A 25,513-nucleotide genomic window follows, 5' to 3' on the forward strand; every position below is an offset into this window, starting at 1 on the left:
TTTATAAATTATGAAGGATTTTACTAATTAAATTAGATTTTTTTTACCTAGATTGCTAATTTTGGCATAAAAGAATACAAATGGGCCCACAAATTCAAGTTTCAAATTAGGAAAAATTACATAAATTGATACATTTTAAAAAATAATTATTGATTTTAGCGATACTTTTTGTTTATTACCATTTATAACAATACTGTGATAAATCTATAATATGTATTAAAAGTGAATTATTTATGCAATATAATTGTTTTTGAATTATATTGTGTTTGTTTGGTAAAAAATGGTCACATTGTATTATAAGTGTATTAAAATGTGTGATAAATGTATTATCCATCATTAAAACTTGTATTATATGTGAATAATAAATTGTTCTTTGTAATATGTATTAAAATTTATAAATGAATTAAAAGTGATCAAGTGAAAAAAAAATATTATTGCTATAAATGTGAGTGAAGCCTCACACAACTATTGTTGATTGGGCCTCTACCATCTCAAATTTTTTGGTGAATGAAAGGTAAAAATGTAGAAATGAAAATAAAAGAGTACAAATAGGCCCACAAATACAAGTGTAAAAAATTGAGTAGAACCTTACACAACTATTGTTGGTTTGGGCCTCTCCCTTCTTAAATTTCGGTGAATGGAAGGTAAAAGGGAAAATTAAATAGGATGGCAAACATCCTTAAGTAATTATATAATAAGGGTATAGTTTAATTTATTTACTTTCTATGATGATAGTTTCTTTTTTTTTTTGCCATAATTAATGGGATCCACCACCTATTCCTAAACCAAACCGTAAAAGACCTTTATTTTGATTTTGTATATAATTTTATACAAACCAATATTATGTCTCCTATTCATATTCCACCTCTTTCTCCTATAATCACTTCTTCTATCCGATTTTGAATTTCAAATTGACAAAAGAATCACTTTCTCCCTTCGATATTGAATTCAGTTTCGCAGGTACACCTAAAATCTAGGCGTGTATCAATTGTTTTTATTTTTTCCTTATTCAACAATTGTATATGTATTTTGTTTCTTACTTTTTTCATATTCTTTTTGTTGAAATAATCAATCATTCTTATTAGATTATATATTCTTTAAAATCGGAATGGATGAATCATCTTCATCTATGAGGATTACCAGAGGTATTTCATTGCATGTCAATTTTGTTGACAATTTACCCTTGTTTTCAATAGGTTTAACTCAAGATTCTGGGGTTGATGTAGCGTCTATGACAAAATTCAAACAAGTTCAAGATAAATAATCAATGGGAGAATCGAGATCGAAGAAAAAAAAAGACCCAATGGTAGTTCAAAATGTTAACAATGTCATAGCTAGAGGTATTAAAATTGTCAAAAGAGAAACAAAGAGGAAAGTACTAACCAGTGATTCAGAGGAGAGTGAATCTGAAATTGACGGATCCGAAGAACATCATGAGGTAGTGGCTTAAAACACAATTCTAGTTTGTTACTTATGTGTCAATATACAAAAATTGTTTGTTTAAGTAATTTTTGTATATTCACATAATTGTATATAGTATATTGCATATTTAATACACACATGTTTAGTTATATGTATATTCCATTAGTTGTTGTACGGATCTGTATATTCGATTAGTTTATACAGATTATATAAGTTATGTATATAATGACTAGTATACTAAGTTAATAGGGGATATTAGTGAATTGTATATTAAAGACTCTCTATTATATTTGTTTTTGTATATATACACAAAAATCAATTGTATTTAGTTATAGGAATATGCCTAATTTATAATTGTATATTATAATTTGTACATTTTAGTAGTTAAATACAAAATATCGGAGTTAAGTATATATTAAGTTTGTATATTAATGTAGTATATACAAAGTCGTTTAGACAGTTGTATATTGACATGTTTAAGTACCATATTCATGTTCACCATACTAATACACGAAAAATATAGTTTGTATATATATATAAAAGAATTACAATTACAAATATAGTTTATTTATACATTTTTTTGTTATAATACAAAAATGCAATTATATATTATACTCAATCTTCAATATCTTATTATTCATATCAACATCAATCTGTGTGACAATCGTTGTATAAAACTTAAGAAACGTTGCTTGTTCCTTAAACACTATGCCCTCTATAATATAATCAGTATAACTATTTGTACTGTCCCATTTTCCAGAATGCATAACCAAAACAACCAATGAGGACATTATCTGTAGAATTTTTAATCAAAACTTTATTTCAAATCATGCACAAATAACATATATACAATTGATACAACATTTTTATACAATCAATAATCAGTAATAACAAAATTACATTTACACTGATCTTCGTACTCATATACTAATACTGCATCTAAAAATGTATATAATTGTCTCCTACGGCTTTTAATGTAATACACTCATATACATTTCAACATATACATACTATTGTATTTGTATATGAATATTAGAAATCACAAAACGTATCCTACACAACTATATTACGGGTAACGAAATTAAAGACAAAACTAAAATTTCATAGATCTATACAATTTTATCATACGACCTTCGTATACAAAAAATTAAGATACATTTGCACATTGACATTACTGCAATAATTTGTTTATAAATATTAGAATACAGAAACTACCGTTTACGATAGATATTCAAACCAGTTTTTCTGAAACACGCCAGAATATCATATATACAATTACGCTGTGGACATATACAAGTCTCAACACACAAAGGACCGCACATACATCCAAATTTGTAAATATAAGAGAAAATTGTATAATTACTGCAATTAATAATATGAAGTTTCCTCTAATGAAACATTATTTGTCTTTGAATATACTAAGAAAAAAACTATTTTAAACTGATGCTTCATTCATGCACAAAAACAAGTTTCTTTTGTCTTTCAATTGCTGTATAATTCTTTTTTTTTTTTAAAAAACATTGATTTTGAACATTTACCTTAAATTATGGCATTATCTAAATTTGTTGTTACCTTATTTAACGCTTCAATTACGATCCATTTTTTAAAAAAAAATTGCATAAATAAAAAACAAAAAAAAAGTTATATACAAAATTAAAGATACCTAAATACCTAAACTATACCCATAGAATGTAATTATGTAAACTATACCAAATCTAATGTTATTTCATCAATTAAGTTTGTCATATATGAAAGCTTCCCAAGGTAAAAATGAAGAAATAGAGATAAAAGGGTACAAATGAGCCCACAAATCCACGTGTCAACAGTTGAGTGGAGTTAGTGTTGATTTGGCCTCTACCATCTAGAAATTGTTTGGTGAATAGAAGGTAAAAATGTAGAAATAGAAATAAAAAAGTATAAAAAAGTACAAATGAGCCCAAAACTACAAGTTTCAAAAATTGAGTGGAGTCTCACACGACTATTATTGGTCGGACCTCTACCATCTTAATCCTCGCCTTGAATGTGCTTCTACAGTAATATCAAGAGGTGATTTTGAAAATATTCTAAATTAGTTTCACATTGACATTTTCTTGTAGCTAAACAAAACAATGAGATTAACAAAATCCTCAGGCTGATTATATATATCTTATAGTATTTACTGTAGTATCATGGTGATTTTAGTCAATTCTTATTAAACAGTGGTCAACTGGCTATTCTATAATAAAAAATAAGTATAATAATGTCATCTACCCTGAGCAATACCTTACAACCAGTAGGAGCAGAGCTTTCTAATCTCTAGATATTTTACATTAAAACTGCAAACCCAGCAAGATTAAACTAAAGTACCACCAAAAGGCTCAAAAACTGAGTTCTACCTCTGAGCAGAAAAGAGAATCTGTACACTAGGAAACGACAGGTAAACTAACAGAACCAACCAACACCATACATGGTAAGCAAAGGTTAGCAAACTTGCAGCGAACACACGATGCAGGGTGAAGTAACCTTGAAATTTGACCTGCAACGATCAGTTACTTCATTTGAGTCCACCAAGGAGGAACTACTCTAGAAATCAGCAGTTGCTCATGCTCTTGGCAATAGAAGTCGCAACATATGCTGCATCTAATAACCAATTTTAATAGCAGTCAACATTTTTGCTTCTGAGACACAAAACGTATTCATTGGTTTCCAAGTTCCAAGTTCTTTTTCTTCCCATCATCAAGAGCAACAGACAACACAGATGAACCTTTAAAGACTTCTATGACTGTCCCTCTATGCCTGAAAAAGAAAACGAATTGAAAGGTCAAATTAGCACACATCAAAGAAAGCATGGTACATATTTATATGAATGCTCTTCTATACAATTTCATATTTAAGAACCAGCAAGGGAGTCACGCTAATTAAAAGCCCAAATGAACATTGTAACTAAAGATAATGTGTTCCTTTTCTTTATCCTACTATTTCCAATTGTCCCAATGCAATTCACTTGCTCTACTGATTGCCCTTTCTCATTGCTATCGTTAAGTACTAATCCTGAATACCACAGCACTCATTTCCATTAAAGTTGCAAATTTTGAGTATCGTAGCAATCAGCTTGATGTAACAATAAGCTTACTAGGTATTATCAGATGAATGATGAACTTCCACTCTCTTTCCTTTTGCATCTTTTCCCAACTTCTGCAGCATCCAGTTAGCATACAAGAACTCATCCATTGTATTGTCTTCATAAACAGCACTCCCCCAAATGCCGTTCAATCATTCAATGAAACAATAACAGTCGAGGGGAATGGTGATAATATTCTTGGAAATACTTTCTTTAAATCGAGTTTAATAGACACAAAAAAAGTCGAAGTTTTGTGTTTCTCTTGTTTCATTAAATTTTATATTTACTCATTAATTCATTTCAATAACTGTTCCCAGATTATTTTTGTTCAAATTCTTCATTTAAGAGAGAAACATAAATCTTCTGAATTGCTCCAAGAAAAAAAAACTCACATATTATAAAAGACTTTCTCTAAATTAGAATCAAATATAATTGAGCCGTCTATTTGCCATCTCTTTCCAATTTCCAACAAACAATTCATCTAGTCAATGCAAGACTAACAAGCCAACACATTATGTAATCAGGCTTTAACTCATTTACACACTTGATAAGTTACAGGTGACCACCTATTCCATATTCTTATTTTAAAATGGAACCATTACCCCCGTTTCAAGACAATACCAAATTTAGGTAAAAGTGCCATTATACAGGCGCCTCACACATGCATTACATATATATTATTAATTTTCACACATGCATTACATATATATTATTAATTTTTTTACTTTTTTCCCTTTCGTCTTCCTTCTTTTTCTACTTCATCTTATTTGGAATTTCCATAGCAGCTTTGGGTTGCACAATTATGCAAAAAATTAATCAATTATGAGATGCACCATACACAAACAACACGACTCATAATTGAAAGGGCTTCTTAACAAGGTGGTTCTGAGATGAGATAGATAGCTCCAAAAAGGATGAAAAGAAGATCGTTGGGTATTGATTCTCCGGCAAAGATGCAATCTTTTTAATCTTTGCTTTAGAATCTTGTCTTTGATTTTTCAAGGTAAAGATCTGAAAAGGTTGTTTTGAGCAATATTTTAGAAAGAGAGAATACCCACCTTGTCCGGAAAAATGGTGGCGGTCAAGTAAACTTTTAAGCATTTTACTCAATATCAAACCCTAGAAAGAAAATTATTTGTAGATAACAAAAGAAGAAAAGAACTAGCAGGGATGGCACAGGTCAAGTGAAGTTGACCAAGAACGGGAAGGGGAAGGAAAAAGAAAAGAAACAGAAAAAGAAGAAAAGAGATAAAAGGGAAACAAATAAAGAAAATATTAAAAAATACACAATTATTTTAGAAATATATTAATCAAGGTTAGAACCATTTATAGTATTTTCTCCTCTTCACACACACTTTCAGGATATTGGTACAACTTTCTTCGCCACTTCAAACAAGAGCAGGGAGTATTAGGTTGCCCGTAAAAGAAAAGGTGTGTAAATTACTTTTTGGACAACCAGAGGATGCAACTTGTGACTTTTTCCCACAAATAATCACTCCCTCTTCCTCAAAACAATTACTCCCTCCATCCCAATTTATGTGGCACCGTTTACTTGGCCCAAAATTAAAGAAAGAAATGAAAACTTTTGAAATTTGTGGCCTACCATTCTATAGCTATAAATCATTTCATTATGGCTAAAAAGGAACGTGTGTCACATAAATTGGGACGGAGGGAGTATACATAATTTAAGATTTGCATATCCACGAACATTAACTTCCTCCACAATTATCATCAGATTATACAATGCAAAACATTCATAAATGCCGATTGTTTGAAATGATCTGTCATTAGTTAATCAAGAACTTGTAAGGGCCTTCACCCTCCAATGATAACAGTTCTCCTTGCCAATCAATAACCCTTCTAATGAACTCAATTGACCTATCTGTGAAATCTTTTTCCTACCAAAATAGGACAAATCCTAAATAGTTTTTTTTTTTTTATAAAGGTAACTTTATATTCACATAAAACTCATCAGCAAAGCCGGATGAGGTGGGATTTACAGCCCCCGGGGGCTAATTTCAAAAGCCAAAAACTGGGCAAAAACTTCAAAATTGAAGCTATAAAATCCACAAAACTATCTACCTCCCCCACCAAATCCTGTTATATCGAAAAAGTACAGCTGGCTCAAGCTATTCATCTTGATTTTCAAAATGCTGTTAAGTTTCCCATCATGAGATCTTTCATTTCTTTCCTTCCACAATGTCCACCAAATGCAGGTTGGGATGCATTTCCACCCGTCCTCTTTGGATCTTCTTCTTCTGCCCACTCCTTCCAACTGTCTCAGCAGATCTAAAGTAGTCTTGGACATTAGTCAGTTAACTCCAAGTATACATAAGAACATGTCCCACAGATTTACAGATTTTCTGCAGTGTAAGAATAAGTGATTGTTAACTTCTGCCTCTTCCCCACATGTAACACCTTGAGAAAATTTGTACACCTCTTCTTTGTAACACTTCATGAGTTAGACATGCTTTCCTAATTTCCAAACAAGTGAAACCTGAGACCTTGTGAGGAATCTTGATTTTCCTAATTAGTTTCCAAGGTCATTCCATTTCCATAGTCTGATTAGAATTTAAGCTCCAGTAACAAGACTTCACAGGAGAAATCACTTTCTTATGCATTTTCCAAATTGGAGTATAAGGACATTCGGTGACACCTGGAAATGCATTTAGTGTCAGTAGTAATCCTGCTACTCTATCAACCTCCTAGTCATTTAAATCTCTCCTAAAGATCAAATCCCAACCTTGAGGGCTCCACACATGTGCACAGTGTCCATCTATTGTAGGGTCAACATATAAAAATCTGGGAACATGATCTTCAAATTCTCTTCCCCTAACCAGAGTTCAGTCCACAAATTGTTTTTCACCCCATTACCAATCCTAAAGTATAGATTGGGATAAAGGATGGCCACAGTCTTTTGATTGTCTTCCAGACAGAGCATCCAAAGGTGTACCATTTGCTTCTTCAGTGATCCAATTGTTTTGAAGACCATATTATTGTGGTGTGAATCTCCTCCACAAAGTCAGATCTTCACTGCAGAACCTCCATAGCCATTTCTTCAACAAGTTGAGTGTGAGAAATATAGCAAAAGAATATTATTGAATTGTTGTTGTGTCTACATAATTACATTGAGACTCTATTTATAGACACTAGAATATAATCCTTTACCAAGAAGGATACTATTTACTATTCCTATATCTATTTCTATTCCTATTCTATTTTGTATAAACTTATTCCTATTCTAATAGGATTGTATAAACCTATTCATGTTCTAACACTCCCCTCAAGCTAGTGCGTACAATTGATGTACCTAACTTGTTACAAGTGTAATTAACACAAGGACCGATGAGGGGCTTGGTGAGATATTTGCAGACTTCACAAAATTGACAGTTAATCTCAATGTGCTTGTCTTCTCATTAAATATTGGCTTTGATGCATAATGCCAGTGTTGAACTTCCCAAACCAAGCTTGGGAAATATTGTTCTAGACCATAAACCAAGCTTGAGAAATATTGTTCTAGACCATAGAGTAGTCTGCACAATCGACATGCAAGGCTACTAAACTCCTGATGACATAGCCCTATGCAAATCAGATTTGAGGAGTCATCGGAAAGATGAATGGAACTATGCAAATCAAATCTGAGCCACTGAAAAGACACATGATGCTATGTAACTCAGTTCGAAAAAATCCCCGGTACTACACAAATTAAATATGAAAAGTAGTCCGGAGAGATGCACGGTGCTACGCAAATCAGATATGCAAAAAAAGAGGTAGTCACTGAAAGGATGACACGGTGCTACACAAATTAAATATGAAAAAATAGTCACCAGAATGATGGCACGGTGCTACAAAAATTAAATATGAAAAAGTAGTCACTAGAATGATGGCACGGTGCTACACGCATTAGATATAAGGAAGTAGTCACCGGAATGATGGCACGGTGCTACCCAAATTAGATATGAAAAATATTTACCACAAAGATACACGGTGACCCAACTTTGCTAACATAATCTGGACGGGTGACATATATGGATAATAGCCGCCCACCGGCAGCGAAAACTCTTTGATTGTTTACAAGATCGTAGAGGCTCTGATACCATGTGAGAAATATAGCAAAAGAATATTATTGAATTGTTGTTGTATCTACATTATTACATTCAGACTCTATTTATAGACACTAGAATACAATCCTTTACCAAGTAGGATACTATTTACTATTCCTATTTCTATTTCTATTCCTATTCTACTCTAGATAGGATTGTATAGACCTATTCCTATTCTACTAGGATTGTATAAACCTATTCCTATTCTACTAGTATTGTATAAACCTATTCATATTCTAACACTGACATTCTGCATACTCAATTTCTTTATACCCAAACCACCCCCGCATTTGGTTGAGTGTTACTACATCCTATTCAACAAGATTATACCCAAGCTTCCCTTTTTCCCTGCCACATGAAGACTCTTCTTGATTGTTGATTTTCTTCTCTATACTTCTTGGTATTGGGAATAAGCTCATCATATAAGTAGTAATTTGATAAGAGTTATTCTGCCTCCGAAGGATAGATACTGGTTTTTCAATCTTGACAGCTTCCTCTCATATCTTTCCAGTACTTCATTCCAAACTTCCACCTCTTTGTTCTTAGCACCAAGGGGCATTCCAAGGTATTTTGTTGGGAAGTAGGCCACTGACATCCTAGGTTCTCAGCCAGCACCTGCTTGTTTGCAACCTGGTTAATTGGGTATAAACAAGTTTTATGCTAATTGAGATGAAGTCTTGATATTCTTTCAAAGATTGCTAAATAGTTGAAGGGTAGAGGCTTTCAGTCATAATTCAGACACGGTAGCTTCGTGCCACTTGCTTTTCAACCAAGCGCGATGACCAATTGTGTGAATTGACAGTTCCTCTCGCACTAGGTTAAACCTGCCTCCTTGGGACTTAGCTCTAAAAATGAATTCCCAGCTAGCCGATTACCTCGCCCACTGAAGCTTATCCTCCTTAAGCACTCACTTCAACTCATGTCCTGCAGTGGAAGCTGTACAGGTACAGATCAGAGGCTTCCTCTTTCATATTGATGAAAGCGCTAGGCACCTCTTAAAAAGATCCAACTTCCCCCTTGACATAGTTCAAAGAATGTACAGATCTTAAATAATTAAAGGGAACTATTTTTGTTTAATATCTAAATAGCCAGAGTTACAACCAGTAGGAGCCTGAGATTGCAAAGCTTTCTAATCTCTAGAAATTAAAATCAAAACTAATATTCTTAATAAGGCAGAAATGCAGCATAAACAGTAGTACCCAAAACGCCATTCAGTTATTCAATGAAACAATAGAAGTCATTGGGGAATGATGAGACTATTCTTGGAAACACTTTCCAGATTTTAACATAGCAAAATCTGCTGCAAGAACACCACAAAAGGTATATGATGCTGTCAATAATAAATTTGTGATATTTAAATCCAGAACAGAAAAGTTTAACCTAATGCACATCCATATTCACCCCGTGTTAAGAAATACAATTGCACTTCATGAGAAAGGCACCAAAGCAAAGACCAATAAATTAATAATCTCAAAAGCAATATCTAAGGTGAACCTGATGCCATCACATTGGCATTGCACCTAGCGCTGGCAAATGTCACGACAGACCATAGGTGTTGATTCAGAATCTCTACATACCTACAGTATAAAAAAGAATTAATTGCATTCCCCATAGACATATGGGAAGGGAAAAAATCACTTGCTTTGCGAAGGCAGTGAAAGCAAAAGGCATCACATAAAAGTATCCGACAACTTAGCAACTTCCCATTAGTAAACCACCATGGTATAATGAACATCATTATAAGATCAAACAAAGAGAAGCTCGGATAATAAAAACCGCCATAATATATACCTTCAAACAAACAGGACGGTAATTTCCTTTCACAAATAATCTTCCACAGGCATCACAACAAGTGTATCCTAAAACCACCTGCCATAGATCAAAATATCAGTAGTCCAGAGGCAATAGGATATGCCACGCCCTAAATGATTTTCATAGGATATGCAAAGCCTTAATAATTTACATAATATGCAGTGCCCTAAATGATTTCCATGCGTCACATGCAGCACACAACATTATTTTATGCTATTGCAATAATTTGTATTGGGAATCTCGAAAAGACATTAGTGCGGAAAATTCACGGTGCTACAGGCAAGCCAAAAACTAGAGAACAGAGTTAAATTCCTTTCAAAGCCCTTATCAGAATCTACAACGGAAACCAAATGAAACTCCTACATGATGCTCCTCTGTAAATATACAGAAAAAAACAGCATTGAAAAGTACATAAATAAGCATTTTAACTAAAATGGAGTTAATTAGAATGTTCAATTAACATTTATAGCAAAACTTGAATCCAAGAGGATATCCCACTAGCAGCTCATGGCCCCATACTAATACCTCAGGCTCAGTCCATTTCCTGGAACATTAGAATAACAGCTGTGACAGTTTGTGTGTTTGGAGCAAAAATAAGGCCTGCTACTAACGTTCTGCACATCTCAAGAACAACTAATTATAATCTACTTTTATCATTATACAAAACTGGAACACAGGAATCCACCTTGTGGGGAGGCTGCATACAGTACCAGTGTTAAGCTGCATCACACCTTTTGCAAAACATGAACTTTTTTGGATCTCCGGTTCTTCGACAGCCCTACACCAAACAAGGAGCATACATACAGTCAGTATATATGAGCAACCTAGTGAGCATAAGAACATGAGTTGAACAACAACAAAGACATGAAATAGCCAAAAATGCAATAATCACGAGAAAATGGTTTAGAATACATCTCCAATAATGATACAGACGAGTTGCTTTCTGCAAAAGTGTTTTTTTTGGCACCCCATAGTTTCATTTATAATCCTACTTGATAGGGACACTTCCTCACCCGCTTCCTTACACGTGAAACACAAACTGACGCAAACAACGCACACCTTCCTCAGCACCCTTTGAGATCCATATTGTTGCTATATGGAAAATGTCATCTCCTCCCTAACCAATAGTTTCTCATGAAAGGACTTCAAAGAGGACATTCCACTATTTCCAATCCCCACCTCCAAACATTGGAATCAAAGAACATTCCATGCTTCCAAATCCCACCTCTAAATATTGAAAATATCAACCGGATTGACTTGTCTATGTAGTCAGGGAAGGATTCTGTATATCCTTAAAATTTCTTTTTCTTTTTCTTCAAAGATGACAATTTCCTTGTATGCAAATCCCCAGCTTCAACTACTGCCGATTTCGAGCTTCTTTTTGCTTCTCTTCCAACTGTATGTATAGTTACTAAAGCAATTTAATATGAAATTGAATGCTGCAAAATAATTATTGTTATAGTTGATTAATTCTTTTAATAGTTAATTTATTGAGAATCTAAAATCAATGTTGCTATTGACCATCATTATTCTGTGACCTTGTTGAAATTTATTTTCATTCTATTTCAGTTTAGATATTGAGTCTATATATAGTCATTATTGTATAACAGGTACTGAAAAAAATGTTAATCACTTTTCGATTTTATAAGTACTAAATTCATATATTTAGGTAACCTCATATGGTTGATGAATCGTACGCTGCTTATTGCTTTTGATTAAAGCTTTGAAGACCTTAATGCTTTTTTTGCAATTTTCATTTTATAAAGCACTGATCAGATCCTACCAATATCTCGACCTACAAGGCTATTTCTCTATCCCCCAAGAAACCTCCATAGTTAGATGCAAATCCAATGGTGCGACGGAGGGAGTACCGAAGGAATGGATAAAGGCTGGTTGGTTATAACACTGTTTGATTTGGTTTGGATACCCATTGGTTAGACGGATTAAACTTCCTCATTCCAAAATATCTGAAGGTTGAATGTGAAACCAAAATTAAAATCGAAGTCCTCCTCAAAAAAAATAATTATTGAAGTCACCAAAGAACACAAGGACAAAAGCACAAAGACCAAAAAAGAAAGCTGGAGAAACAGAAGCCGGGGGGGGGGGGAATCTAATCTGATTTGGTGACACCGTGCAGACTGACATGACAAACTTTACACCATAAAAAGAAACAGAACTACAGTGACTCATTTCACATCAAATGACTCTTTTAAATAACTGTGGCGCCCTGATATCGCGGATTAATTTCACAAGGTACCTTCCACCTGCCCACTTACCAGGTAACTCTGTCTAACAACCCAAGAAATCATCTAGTGTCATTAAATAACTTCTTACAACCAGGGATTGGGGTTTTAACGTGGGTTTATCATTATAAGCTATTATTGCTTGCAGCTAATTTGGCTTTGACATGGTGCTGATCTGAGTTGGATCCACTTGATCTAGCGGAAAGTAGTCTTCCCTGTTTCTTACAGGACAAAAGGTAGTTGAGATGGCAAGTGTATGATTAGTGGCCAACGGGTTTGTGTATAAGTGGGGCCATGGGTCAAATTCCACCTGTTTCGCCATCTCCATTGACTGTCATACACCACACACATATGGACGGATTCATTTAAGAGCATTAACTTAATAGCAATATCTTTTCTCAATTGACTGTCCATGCCGACACATAGAGATGTTGAAAAAAACCTCTTCCTATAATTTTGACATCCACCTTACTCAGGATCTTTTTTTAATCAGTGTACCTTACCCAAGATTTGTGGGTCAAAACTGACATGGGTGATCTCTCATAGGTCTAGGCAGCAGCCTAGAACCTAAAATGCCTAAATATGAAAACCTCCGGTGTTACATATGGCTAGCAAAGAAAATTAGGAATTTATTATTGCATTTTGTTAGGTAATAAAAGTCAATGTCTTGTCGAATTAGCTTTGACCTTCTTATTCTCAAAAAAGAAAAAGAAAACTCAGCGTACAATTGTCACGTTTTGGGCAGTTAATAAAAAGCAAAACCAACTATGTTTCATTATTTTATTGAAAGGAATCAAAAGTTTTACCTCACAAAGCCGGTATGAGGGACATCTCCACGAACTCCAATGGAAGAGATCAGTAGAAAGGGGCATATTAGCAAGAGTACAACACTAAAAACTGACAAATCTTGTGGCCAATAAGAGTACCTCTATGTTGACCCATCAAGCTTTCAGGAAGCTTCGGTGATTTTCTTCTTCCCGCAACTTTTGCATGACATCATTTTCCTTGTTCTTTCACTTCCTCACTGGAAAAGTATAGCCTGCACATCACTTTGACATTCGATAGACACTGTTCTTCTCCACCAACGTCTTTCATAGAGCCCTGAGGGCAGATATTTATTTGTAAATAAAAAGATCGAATACTATCGTGTAATAATTTACAATTCCAGCTCCCAGCCTCCACACCCCCAAGAGAAAAAGAAATGAATATCAGTAGAATGAGTGATGAAAAGGGGTTATTACATGTTCAGTAACAGTGCACCTTTAGAATACGCAAATTCTGCTGGTGAGTGACAATCTATTTGGTTGAATTGGAGGAACAACAAAAGGAACATCCCAACCATTATTTAGATTTTAAATCCAAATGTTATTTGAGCACTAGCAGACCTTTACTTTTACAGATCACTTGGTTGGCATGCTAGTTATGTGGGGAGGAATTGTTTATATGGTGATTAATAATGATGGGGTTGTTAATGCGATCATTAATAGCGAGAAGATTGTTATACAAATTACTTACTTTAAAAGGGCATTTTGTCTTGAGATAGTTTAATCCCCACATTGTGAATATATGTAATCTTATTCCACATTCTATTCCATATTAAATCATAAATGTTTCATACAAGTTAATGCACGAATTGTTTAGGGAAAAAGAGAAAAAGAGTGAGAGGGATTCATCACCAATATTTGATTGGATCTCTAATGCCGCCAACCAAATTTGTATTAGTTATACTTTGATTAACTGGTCGTTTGGTAGAGTGTATTAACAAAAATAATACATGCATCGCGTATTAGTAATACCTCATTTGGTACACTTTTTTATGTTATGGATAATGACTTTCAAGTTGTAGGGGTTTTTCTTCCACAATAATTAATTAGTGTTTTGTTAAACCTTCGGAGTTTATAGAGAGTACTATTAATTATATAACTAGGTATTTTTCCCGTAATAATTGCATTGAACTTGCAAGTAACTTATTTACTAATATTCAGTACATCAAAACTACTAAAAAATAGGTTCTTAAAAAGGTTATGGATAACTAATGCTCGTATTAGTTATACACTCTATTGTGTATTAAGGTGTGTATTACTAATACCATGGATTTCTATGTATTAGTAATGCAAGGGGATCAATGCATGCATTAGCAGGGTTAAAGACTCAACAACGCCTCAAAATTCTTTTTACATGTTTTCCACCAGAATTATGGAGGATATCTTTGTAAATAAATATTTTTGTGCAATGGATTCAATTTTTAATACACCAAACCAAACAATGCAAAAGAAACAATCTATGTATAACTTAGGCAAGTATAACTAATACAAGCATTACTAATACACTCTATTTAGCATCATTTTTTTACACCCTACGAAATGACTCCATACTGTATTATGTTTTGCGGGGTTTTATGTTGATATTAATGCTAATTATTGCAATACATCAACCAAAAGAAAAACTTAGAGCACTATGTCTAAAGTTGTCCACTTCATAGAACATTATCACACACTCAAGTCTCAAGTCATTATAGCCAAATAGCTTAAATGTAGCCCAAGAAGGAGAGATTGAAGCGTGTGACTAAAATGCATTTAACTAACAGCCTTCACAAAACGTTTTTGTCTCTCTCAAGGAAAAGGAATTTTTGAAGATGATCTATTACCTAAATTAAGGGAGTGTACATTCTAGGCATTTTTTTTTTGATGAAGTAATAAGAAATTTTAATGTTGGCTTCAAGAAGATGCAGAATAGGTAATTGTATACATATCAGATTTTGGAAGGATACGTGGCTGGACAATGATGGAGGAATTCCCAAGTCTATTTCAAATAGCATGTGAACCAAATTCTTCCATCTCTCTGAATAGGGATGGCAAACACCTCTAATGTTATATTCAGAAGGAACCTACAAGACCGGGAAATTGAAGTGGTCAAGTTGCTTTTTAGGCGAGAAGGCCAGGTGATAAATGTCAGGGAAGCAGACAAGTTAAGGTGGGGCTGTGACAAGGTAGTAGATGCTCGGTGAAAACAGGCTATGCAACTCATATGCTCCTAAGAAGTGCTTGATAACTGGCCAAGGAAGTTGATATGGAAGACTAAGCTCCTAACAAAGATCATATGCTTCAGTTGGAAAGCCCTTCATGAAGCTTGCCTCACTCAAGACAACCTTAAGAAAAGGAATTTTCAGATTGCCAGTAGATGTTACATGTCTGAAAATTCATTTTCTTAAGTTTGTCTTGAGTGAGGCAAGCTTCATGAAGGTTGTCCAACTGAACACCCCATAAATTTCTCTATCCTATAGGAAGCACCATGAAAATTCTCTCTTTTGAGAGAAAATATCAGAACAGGCTAAATCATCTGTGTATCTTTTCTTCTCCTATAGTGGAATACTATACAAACACTTAAAAGTTTAAAATGTAAATGGAGTTCAATTATCAAGTACCCTGAAACTATTCATACAAACCAGAATGTCTATACCTTTTTGTGGACCACATAAACTCTTTTCTCCCTCAACAAATGAAGCCAGCATTCAAATAAAAAGAAACACAATAGTCATGGCATACAATCCACATGAAATATAAACAGACAAGTGATCTGAGAACAGATCATTTCAGCAACCATCTATGTCATTATCCTGACTGTTAAATAGGACAACAGAGAATTCGATTGATTAAACAATCATAATTTTCACATTCCACATACAAATTCATGAAAACCTACGTTTTTTTGAACTGCGGTTCCTAACCTCCACATCTCCAGACTCAAATTGTCTAGCAAAATCCTTAGCCACCATAGATGCAGAAGCAGCTTTCTTCTGCAAAGCAAGACACTTAGTCTTAGCTGAAGCAATAGCAGCCACCTCCTCACCGTCTCCACTGCTTCCACCACCACCATCACCTACAGGCACTTGTGGGGGCGGAGCAACATTAAGCTTGGGCACCTTAACCTGAATTGTGGCAGGTTGTTTGGCCTTAAGACCCCATGGATCCTTGAGAAACTCCTCAAGTTTAACCACATCACTTAAGAACTCATTTTTACCCTTTGGAAACCCATCTGGGCAGAAGCAGATCTTTCGACTGCACCAAAAAATGCCAAAACACTAAATTGGGTCAGAAATTCAACCAAAAAAAAAAAAAAAACACAAAGCCAAGAGCCCAATTTCACATCCATCGATAAAGATAGAGATGGATAGCAGATCCTCTAGCTACACCACAAAAACTCCAAAAGCCACATCTAAAATCGCTCAATGGGTCATATAAACCCCAGTAAACAACTTAAAACCATAAAACAAAGAACCCCATTTGGATCCTTGGCGGCTTGGCCTAGATAAGAGAGAAAGAAAGAGAAATAAACAAAATTATAAACAAATAATACAAAAATAGAAGAATGTAGTACCAGGTAAATGGGCATGCTGTGTGAAAGGCCATACGCGAGATGAAAATTTTTGTGTATGAGGAAATTTTCAAAGCTTAAATTGGGGAAAAGAGAGAGAAAGAGATAAAAGGGGATGGGGATACACAAGTTTGTTTATAAGGTGAAGCAAAATTCATATTTGGCCCATTGAAGTTTTCAAAATGTTGATAGAATCTATGATTGTTTGTATAGTAGTGGCAAAAAGTCAAAAAAATTAAAAAAGGAAAAGGTTATTAAAAGAAAGAAGAAAAACTTTCAGAAAAACATTTATGGTCACTGAGTAGATTTTCAAAATTTATTTGACCATAAATTTGATCAGATTTAGAAAATCTGATTTTTAAATATTTTTGTGGAATAAAATTGTTGAACAATTTCATTCATATATTTCTATGTCATATACATGACTTTATATATACATAAAAGATTGTGGAATAGAATCACCTAAATCCCATGAAATTTGGGATTATACAGAATCATATATTTTACATTAAGAGAAAATCAGAGTAATGATATCCACAATTATCCTAAGATCTTAAAGGATCAGAATATCCTCTTGGAAATCCACTATCAGTCAACACTCCCCCTCAAGCGGGTGAATGGATATCTTCCATTCCTAGCTTGCTTATTAGATCTTGAAACACATTATTTGACAATCCTTCTGTTAAAACATCAGTCACCTGATCTTTTGTAGATACAAATGGCGTACAAATGAGTTCACTATCTAGTTTATCCTTAATGAAATGTCTGTCTACCTCAATATGCTTAGTGCAATCATGTTGTACAGGATTACTAGATATACTTATTGCTAATTTATTGTCACAATATAGTCTTATATGTCCTTCTCATCTTATCTTCAAATCATCAAGGATTATCTTTAACCATAACAACTCACAAACTCCCATAGCCATAGATCGAAACTCAGATTCTGCACTTGATCTAGCTACTACATTTTGTTTTTTACTCCTCCAAGTCACCAAATTTCCTCCTAAGAAAGTGAAATATCCTGAACTTGACCTTCGATTTACTAATGAACAAGCATAGTTCACATCAGTATAAGCCTCTAAAACCATGTCTCCTCTTTTGAATAATATTCCTTTTCCTGGACTTCCTTTAAGATATTGTAGAATCTGATTGACAGCTTGAAGATGCCGTTCTCTAGGATCATGCATAAATTGGCTAACAACACTTACAACAAATGCAATGTTCGGCCTTGTATGGGACAAGTAAATCAATTTTCCTACAAGCCTTTGATACAAGCCCTTATCAATCATAGGTTCTTCAGGAGCATTACATAATCTATGATTATATTCAATTGGTGTAGCCACTGGTTTACACCCTAATTTTCATGTTTCTTTCAGCAAATCAAGCACATATTTTTGTTGGGAAATAAAGATTGCTTGTTTTGAGTGTACCACTTCGATTCCTAAAAAATACTTTAATTTTCCAAGCTCTTTGATGTCAAATTCCTTGAGTAAACACTTCTTGAAATTTTGTATCTCCTTTGAATCATCACCTGTTACAACGATGTCATCCACATAAACCATGTTGTCACCTTTCCTGTTTTTGAGTGTCGTGTGAACAAAATGTGGTCTCCTTGACTTTGTCGATACCGTAGCTTGATCATAACTTTTGTAAATCTTCCAAACCATGCACGAGGTGATTGCTTTAATCCATAAGTGCCTTCTTCAATCTACACACCATTCGCTTCTTGCTTTCAAAACCACGTAGCACCTCCATATAGATCTCCTCATCTAAGTCTTAATGTAAAAATGCATTTTTTACATCAAATTGTTGTAGCTTCCAGTTAAAAACTGCAACCAATGATAATAAGATTCTCAGTATATTCATCTTTGTCACTGGGGCAAAAGTCTCCAAATAATTAATTCCATAGGTCTGTGTATAACCCTTTGCTACCAAACGTGCATTATATCTTTCTATGGACCCGTCTAACTTATATTTCAATGTAAACACCCATCACCACCCGACCAACCTTTTTTCTTTTGGTGATTCCACAATATCCCAAGTTTTGTTTTTCTCCAACGCTTCCATTTCTACCTTCATAGCTTTCTCCCGCTCTTTATTTCCTAATGCTTCAGACAAATTTATGGGATAGGAATTTAGTGGAGGTTACAATGAAAAGTTTTATGACTTGGGGATAGATTTTGATATGTCATGGAAAGGCTCAAAGGGTGTTGTGTCCAAGATCTGGTTCCTTTTCTAAATGCAATGGGAACGTCGAGGTCACTAGGTTAATTAAATTCTGCTTCATGAACAGTTTGATTTGTTAATTCTAATGGTTCAACAGGTTCAAGATGTGTATTATTTGGAGTAGTAACCTGAGGAGATGATTGCAACTACTAGCTTGATCAGTTTGTCTCTTTCTTCTGGAATATACCTGCAATGGTAGATTATTTTCTAGAATTCCATTATCTATATTTGGATTAGAAGACTCAATGGGTTCATTTGGATTTAGAGATTGAAACTCAGGTGACCGAACAAATGGCAACTCAAGCAAGAATTTGGCACGACTAGAAATGAACAACTCAAATAGTGACAAGTCTAGAGGTTCCTCTCCCTTCAATGACTCCCCTAGATAGTAAGAATGATTAAAAAAAGATCCGCTCTCATCAAAATGTGACATCCGTTCAAACAAAAAAATTCTTAGATGATGGTTGATAACACTTGTAACCTTTTTGAGTAGGAGAATATCCTATGAAAACACACTTAAGAGCACGTGGATCTAATTTGCCTCTATTTTGAGAATGAATATGAACATAGGCAACACTTCTGAAGATTCAAGGAACCAATTTATTGGAAATTTCGAAATTTGGAAAGAAAATCCTAAGAGTATCAATCGAACTTTGAAAGTTCAGAATTCTCGATGGCATTCTGTTACTAAGATGTGCAGCGGTTAGGACAGCTTACTCCAATACTGTTTTGGCACCTTTTTGTGAAACAACAATGATCTAGTAATGTCAAGTAACAAATCGTTTCTTCTCTCTGCTATCCCATTTTGTTGACGAGTATTGACACATGAAGATTCATGAATAGTTCCCTCTTTTTGGGAGAAAAGAGAGGTTTTAATTAAAGTAGTCCTTGACATTGTCAGATCGAAATCTTTTAATTGGCACATCATATTGGGTTTGATTATATTAAAAAAGGTAGGAAGAATTAGACTGACATCAGATTTTTACTTTAGCAAATAGGTCCATGTAATTCTTGTACAATCATCAATGAATGACACAAACCATCTAGCACCAAAAATATTATGAATGGGAGAGGGTCCCCAAATATCACTATGAATAAGAGAGAATGGAGTTTCACATCTTTTGTGACAAATTGGAAAGGAAATACGTTTGTGTTTTGCAATTTCAGAATCATCACAATGAAAAGACTCCAATATCAAATCTTTGAACAAAGATGGTAACATCCTTTTGATTACATAAAGGGAAGGGTGACCTAACCAACAATGATAAAGTCATACTTTCTCTTTATTGGACATGATAGACTCAAACAAGGATGAACTAGACAAGGAATTCTTAGATATATATTCACCATTGTGGAAATCTAAACAATAAAGCCACATGTCTCACTAGCATGCCCAATCATCTCCTTCGTGTTCTGTTCCTGAAATAAGCAATATGAAGGGAAGAAAGTTACTTGGCATTTGGAATTTTTGGTGAGTTTCTGGATAGAAATGAGATTTGCACATAACTTTGGGATATGAAGGACATCTTTTAAGTATGACGCATTTTCCAAGTGGTATGTCTCCTTGACCAGCATCAGTGATAACTGAACCATCAGCCATAGTTATTTTTTTTATAGCTAGGAGCCTAAGACAAAGGGAATATGATATGAAGAGATGAGAGAGACTGGTCACGTAACTAGTTACCCCAGAATCAACCACCCACGTTGGAGAAAGTTTGTCTGAGACATTAGTAATAAAAAAGTAAGAAATACCTAGAAAGGCCAATGAACAGCTATCTGTTGAAGCTGAATGTTGCAAATCTCTAGTTGAAACTGTAGAGTTATTCTCTATTGTTGCAGAAACATTTTCAGAGACTGGAATGTTTGCGGCAGTACCATTTTCAGACATGGTAGCAAAATGGGATTTTATCAAGATAGGATGAATAAAATTGGTCAGGAATAAGCCTAAAGCTCTGATACTATATGGAATAAAATTGTTGAATAATTTCATTCATATATTTCTATATCATATACATGGTTTTACATGTACATAAGAGATTGTGGAATAGAATCACCTAAATCCCATGAAATATGGGATTATACAGAATCACATATTTTACATTAAGAAAAAATCAGAGTAATGATATCCACAATTATCCCAAGATCTTAAAGGATCATATCTTTGATGACAAGAATATCCTCTTGGAAATCTTCTATAAGCCAACAATTTTCAAGTTCCCACCAATTATGGGTTTTGGAGGACATGGCTTCTTCTCCGAGTTACTAGGTCATGCAATATGCTTCTAGTTCATAGTTACAAGTTATTGTCAGCTCTCTAAGATCTCCTTGAAAGTCCAAGCAGTTACAAGGTCGGCAAAGACTTGCTTGGAAATATATTATAAAGAAACTAAAGGAGCTCAATTTTGATGATTTTTTTGAAGCAAGGCCGGGACATGAATTAGGAGTAGTACCCACAAGACGAGAAAGAAGGCACAAATCAAAATATTGATCATTGAAGAATCGAATTTTCATTCTCATTTCTTGTGAGGAAGGGGAAGTTTGAAGAGCTTACATAGTTTATTGTAGGAGTCATGGTCATCAAGTCCAATTCTGCATTTGACATTCACAGGAGGACTTGTATTTGCAGCAATTAAGCACATGGACGCAGCATACAACTTTCCTTGTAGAAGTTGTGCATATGTCCGAGCAATGTTACAGAAAAAAATATATATTTGATGTATCAAGCAAGGAAATCTAATCTTACGGATCAAGCATGAGAGCACACCAAAACACCCATGTCCAGCGACTCTGGGGTTAAGACATCCGCAACTGTTAAATAAACCAGAAAAAGTATCAGTTATAGGTCTAAATAAAAGCTAGAAGCTTATATTTTAGATAGGAAAAGCAGAGCGAACTTAAAATTAATTACCTCATAGCCATATGGAGTTGCCAGTTGTGTCGCTTTGGCCAAATTCTTCAAATTATTTCACCCAATCAGCAGCACTATAGGATGTTGCTCAGGCCCATATGCCAAGAACCTATCCTAGTATATTAGAAAAATCACATAAATGTCAGATTTTACTGCACGATAGAAACACATAAGGATCAGTCAGTGACAAGCTGCTCTTAAAGGTCCAAGCCACAAGCGCAATAACATATCAGTACAAGAAAGTTCCTTTTGAAGATCTACCCAGGTTAAAATAATATATCATCTAGGTGCCTTCTTTGCCACGTAATTCACAACAAAGAAATAAATATTCCTTTTTTAGGAAACCATCTAACTGGGAAAAGGGTCTTAGTTTAGGGAAACGAAAATGACCAACCAATTTGGCTAACTCGGCCCTTGAAAGACTACCCAAAGATTCTATAGTAATTGATATAAAAACAGTACGATTCATCGATTTAGTAAATCAAATACAAGTGTCAAGTTCCACCTATAGAAGTGTTAACAATAAGCTTCTCTTTCTATAAGGTCAGTTCACATCATGTAGAAAGTAGGCATATAACCACAGAGACATACATCCACTATTTCCTATTATCATGAAAATTGGGGCTGGCAGCAAGAGTATCAAGATTAAAGAAAGTAACTTTTGACTATTTCACTGTCTCATGACTTGAAAAAGATGGGCAAAATAATAGGATATTTTGATTTATGCACATCGAGTGAAAATTTTAACCGGTACATTTGAGTTAAATTATCGTAGACGAGTTTGAATCCACTGTAAGTGTGAACCTTCACATACTATATAGCACAAATATGTTCATCTCTTTCGCATTTCTTTTTGTTTAGAATAAGAACAGAGGATTGACTCGCACGATTCTCTTCTTTTTGCTTAGCGGTACTTTATGGTTGGGTAGAGAAGCACTAGAGTCTTATTCCATGCAGCAGAACTTTAGCAAATTGCCAGTCTGGTAGACAATTGTTTCGGCAGCAAGTATTTATGTGTAGAGCCAAGCCTTTTTTTAAGATAAGACAGGCCAGAGTTCTGTAATGGTTATCTGTTCATTCCATCATGGGGGCAACACTTTTTAAATACAAAGGCTTATATACTAAGGAACTCTTTTTATTATTCTCTTAAGTAAGAAATATTTAGGGGGCTTATAAACTTTGTAAAGAGAGAAAATTAGACTTCTGTATGCACACAACTGAACCAAGGAGGAGTGTCTCTCTTGAACTTCCATAAAAGAAGTTTGATGACCCACAGATTTCTTCTTTCCTTCTTATGAACATTTCCATTGGATAGAAATAGGCATCACACAGGAGGACATGATATATACCACACAGGCATTTTGAAACATTTACACATACAGATAATTAACTGAATAAATGAATACCTAAATCCACCTACTTCAATATAAACCAAAAATAATACTTCGATCATTATATTAAGGACGAATTACCAGGAAATGGAAAATTGATATACTTGCTCAACTAAAAAAAATGGAGAAAGGACCAGAACAAACAGAAATTAGGGAACTCAAAAACGAAACAAGAAAAACTAAGAAGCTTCGCGCTTGGGGTTTTACATGGAAGCAGAGAGACGATGCTGCAGCTACTTCTGAGGTGAATCCAGTGGCCGTTGGAGAAGACAACCATAGCTACAACATTGCCTCTAAATCTTCTTCTCTTAATTCAATTTATTGGTAGGTTAATTTGAAATTCAACAATTTTATTATATTAGTCTTTCTCTAATAAACTCTTCGTTCATTTCATTAAGTATTTTTATTTGATACGAAATTTAAAAAAATAAAGAATATTTTTTGAATCTTGTGGTCTAAATTAATTTTAATTTGTAGTCTTAAACATGTTGCGTGAAAAGTTAAAATAAAAATAATATTAAAAAAGAAAAAAATCATCATTTTCTAAACAAACTAAAAATGAAAGAAACTCATTCTTTTTTAAACAAAGGAGTAATATAATAATGAGTTATAACATACTATTTTAATTATAGTTTGCATAATTGTGTTTCATAGCAAACATAAATATGTATATTTTGCTGTATATATACAAAAGAAAGAAGTTATATATAATCAGTTTCTATTTTGGTACACATACAAAAGATCAATTATATAATTTGTTTTTATATAAAGCGAGAAAGAGAAAAGGTAAAAGAGAATTGGACGGAGATAATATTTGTATCGGAAAAGGGCCTAAAATACCCTCAAAGTATTGAAAATGGTATAAAATTACCTTTCATCCACCTATTGGCTCCAAAATACCCTTGTCATTCACATTCGGGTTCAAAATTGACCACTTATTTAATGGTTTTAAATTTAAACTATTTATATATTTTTTAAATATGTGGTACTTAACTATTTGTTAGTTTAACTTATTAGTATAATTTATAAATCAATCCACTACCTACTCATTACTAATTAAACCCCACCAAATTAATAAACCCGTCATATTACTAATGCAACAAAAGGAAAGCTACTGCATATGAGTGTTTTTAAAAATTTGAGGCAAAAATATATATAGAAGTAAATTATCATACATTCAAGTGTATAAATAAAGATATATGTATTTGCATATGTATATACAATTTTCTCTCGTTTTACAAACAACCACAATTATACATTTTTGTTTGTATAAGCGAGAGAGGCGAGGGAGAGACTGGCGAGCGAAATCTGGAGAGTGGCGAGTGAGATCTGGGAGAGGGGAGAGAGAAGAGAGAACGAAAATATATTTATATACACAATTTTCTTTCTCTTTATGCAAATACAAACACATTTTATACATTTGCGTTTATATAATAGCGAGAGAGGCGAAGGAGAGAACGAGAGTGGCGTGTCTAACAATAATTTATTATGTGTTATAATTGAACAACATTCAATTTGAATTAATAATTTGTTATTATATGCAGTTTTCCTTTAACTAATGATAATTTTTCCGAAATGTAAATTTATTGTTTTGGATACATTTGATGCTGGAATTCATTTCAGTAGGATGATCTTGCACACACCATCAAAATTAATAATCTGGTATCAAAATGAGATAATGTCAAAGCAAACGTGTGCCATCATCTTAATCAGGATTTGAAAATGAATATTTCATTGTTATTTTTTTTTGTATTGTAAAATAATCTAAATTCTAAAAGATGAGCCTTCAAAGACTTGTCTAAGTGCTTTAAACTGGATCAATTTAACGCTAACATATATATATATATATATATATATATATATATATGATGAAATATTTAATTAAATGCTATATTCATAATTTTTATTTGTAATTCATTGTTCTGCTTCTT

At 33.8% G+C, this 25,513-nt stretch overlaps 1 protein-coding gene across 9 annotated transcripts; it reads right to left on the reverse strand.

Annotated features, from left to right (window-relative positions):
* Nucleotides 1-3,588: 3,588 nt before the first annotated feature.
* LOC107003728 lies at nt 3,589-23,930 on the reverse strand. Of its 9 annotated transcripts, none has more exons than XR_003577164.1 (9): nt 23,790-23,930; nt 22,192-22,305; nt 21,835-22,091; nt 13,487-13,781; nt 11,148-11,215; nt 10,963-11,051; nt 10,417-10,494; nt 10,120-10,202; nt 3,589-4,197 (listed from the first exon to the last, which is right to left on the reverse strand). XR_003577164.1 is itself a non-coding variant. In XM_015202027.2 (4 exons), exons 2-4 carry the CDS (start codon nt 22,200-22,202, stop codon nt 16,683-16,685), a joined length of 324 nt encoding a protein of 107 aa, XP_015057513.1. In that variant the 5' UTR covers nt 22,203-22,305; nt 23,790-23,930; the 3' UTR covers nt 16,600-16,682. The 9 variants fall into 9 exon arrangements, 1 of the variants encoding a protein (XP_015057513.1); XR_003577161.1 differs by having other exon boundaries at nt 11,123-11,215; XR_003577159.1 differs by lacking the exon at nt 10,963-11,051 and having other exon boundaries at nt 11,123-11,215; nt 22,027-22,091.
* Between the last annotated feature and the right edge of the window lie 1,583 nt (nt 23,931-25,513).

Source organism: Solanum pennellii, chromosome 1 (assembly GCF_001406875.1).
Source record: "Solanum pennellii chromosome 1, SPENNV200".
In the NCBI taxonomy this organism is placed as follows: domain Eukaryota; kingdom Viridiplantae; phylum Streptophyta; class Magnoliopsida; order Solanales; family Solanaceae; genus Solanum; species Solanum pennellii.

What these genes read in the sequence shown, in the direction of transcription:
- LOC107003728 (XM_015202027.2), bottom strand. An exon ending in TGACTCCTACAATAAACTAT is followed by an intron (nt 16,739 to 21,834) that starts GTAAGCTCTTCA and finishes TTTTTGGTGCAG; the next exon opens with TCGAAAGATCTGCTTCTGCC.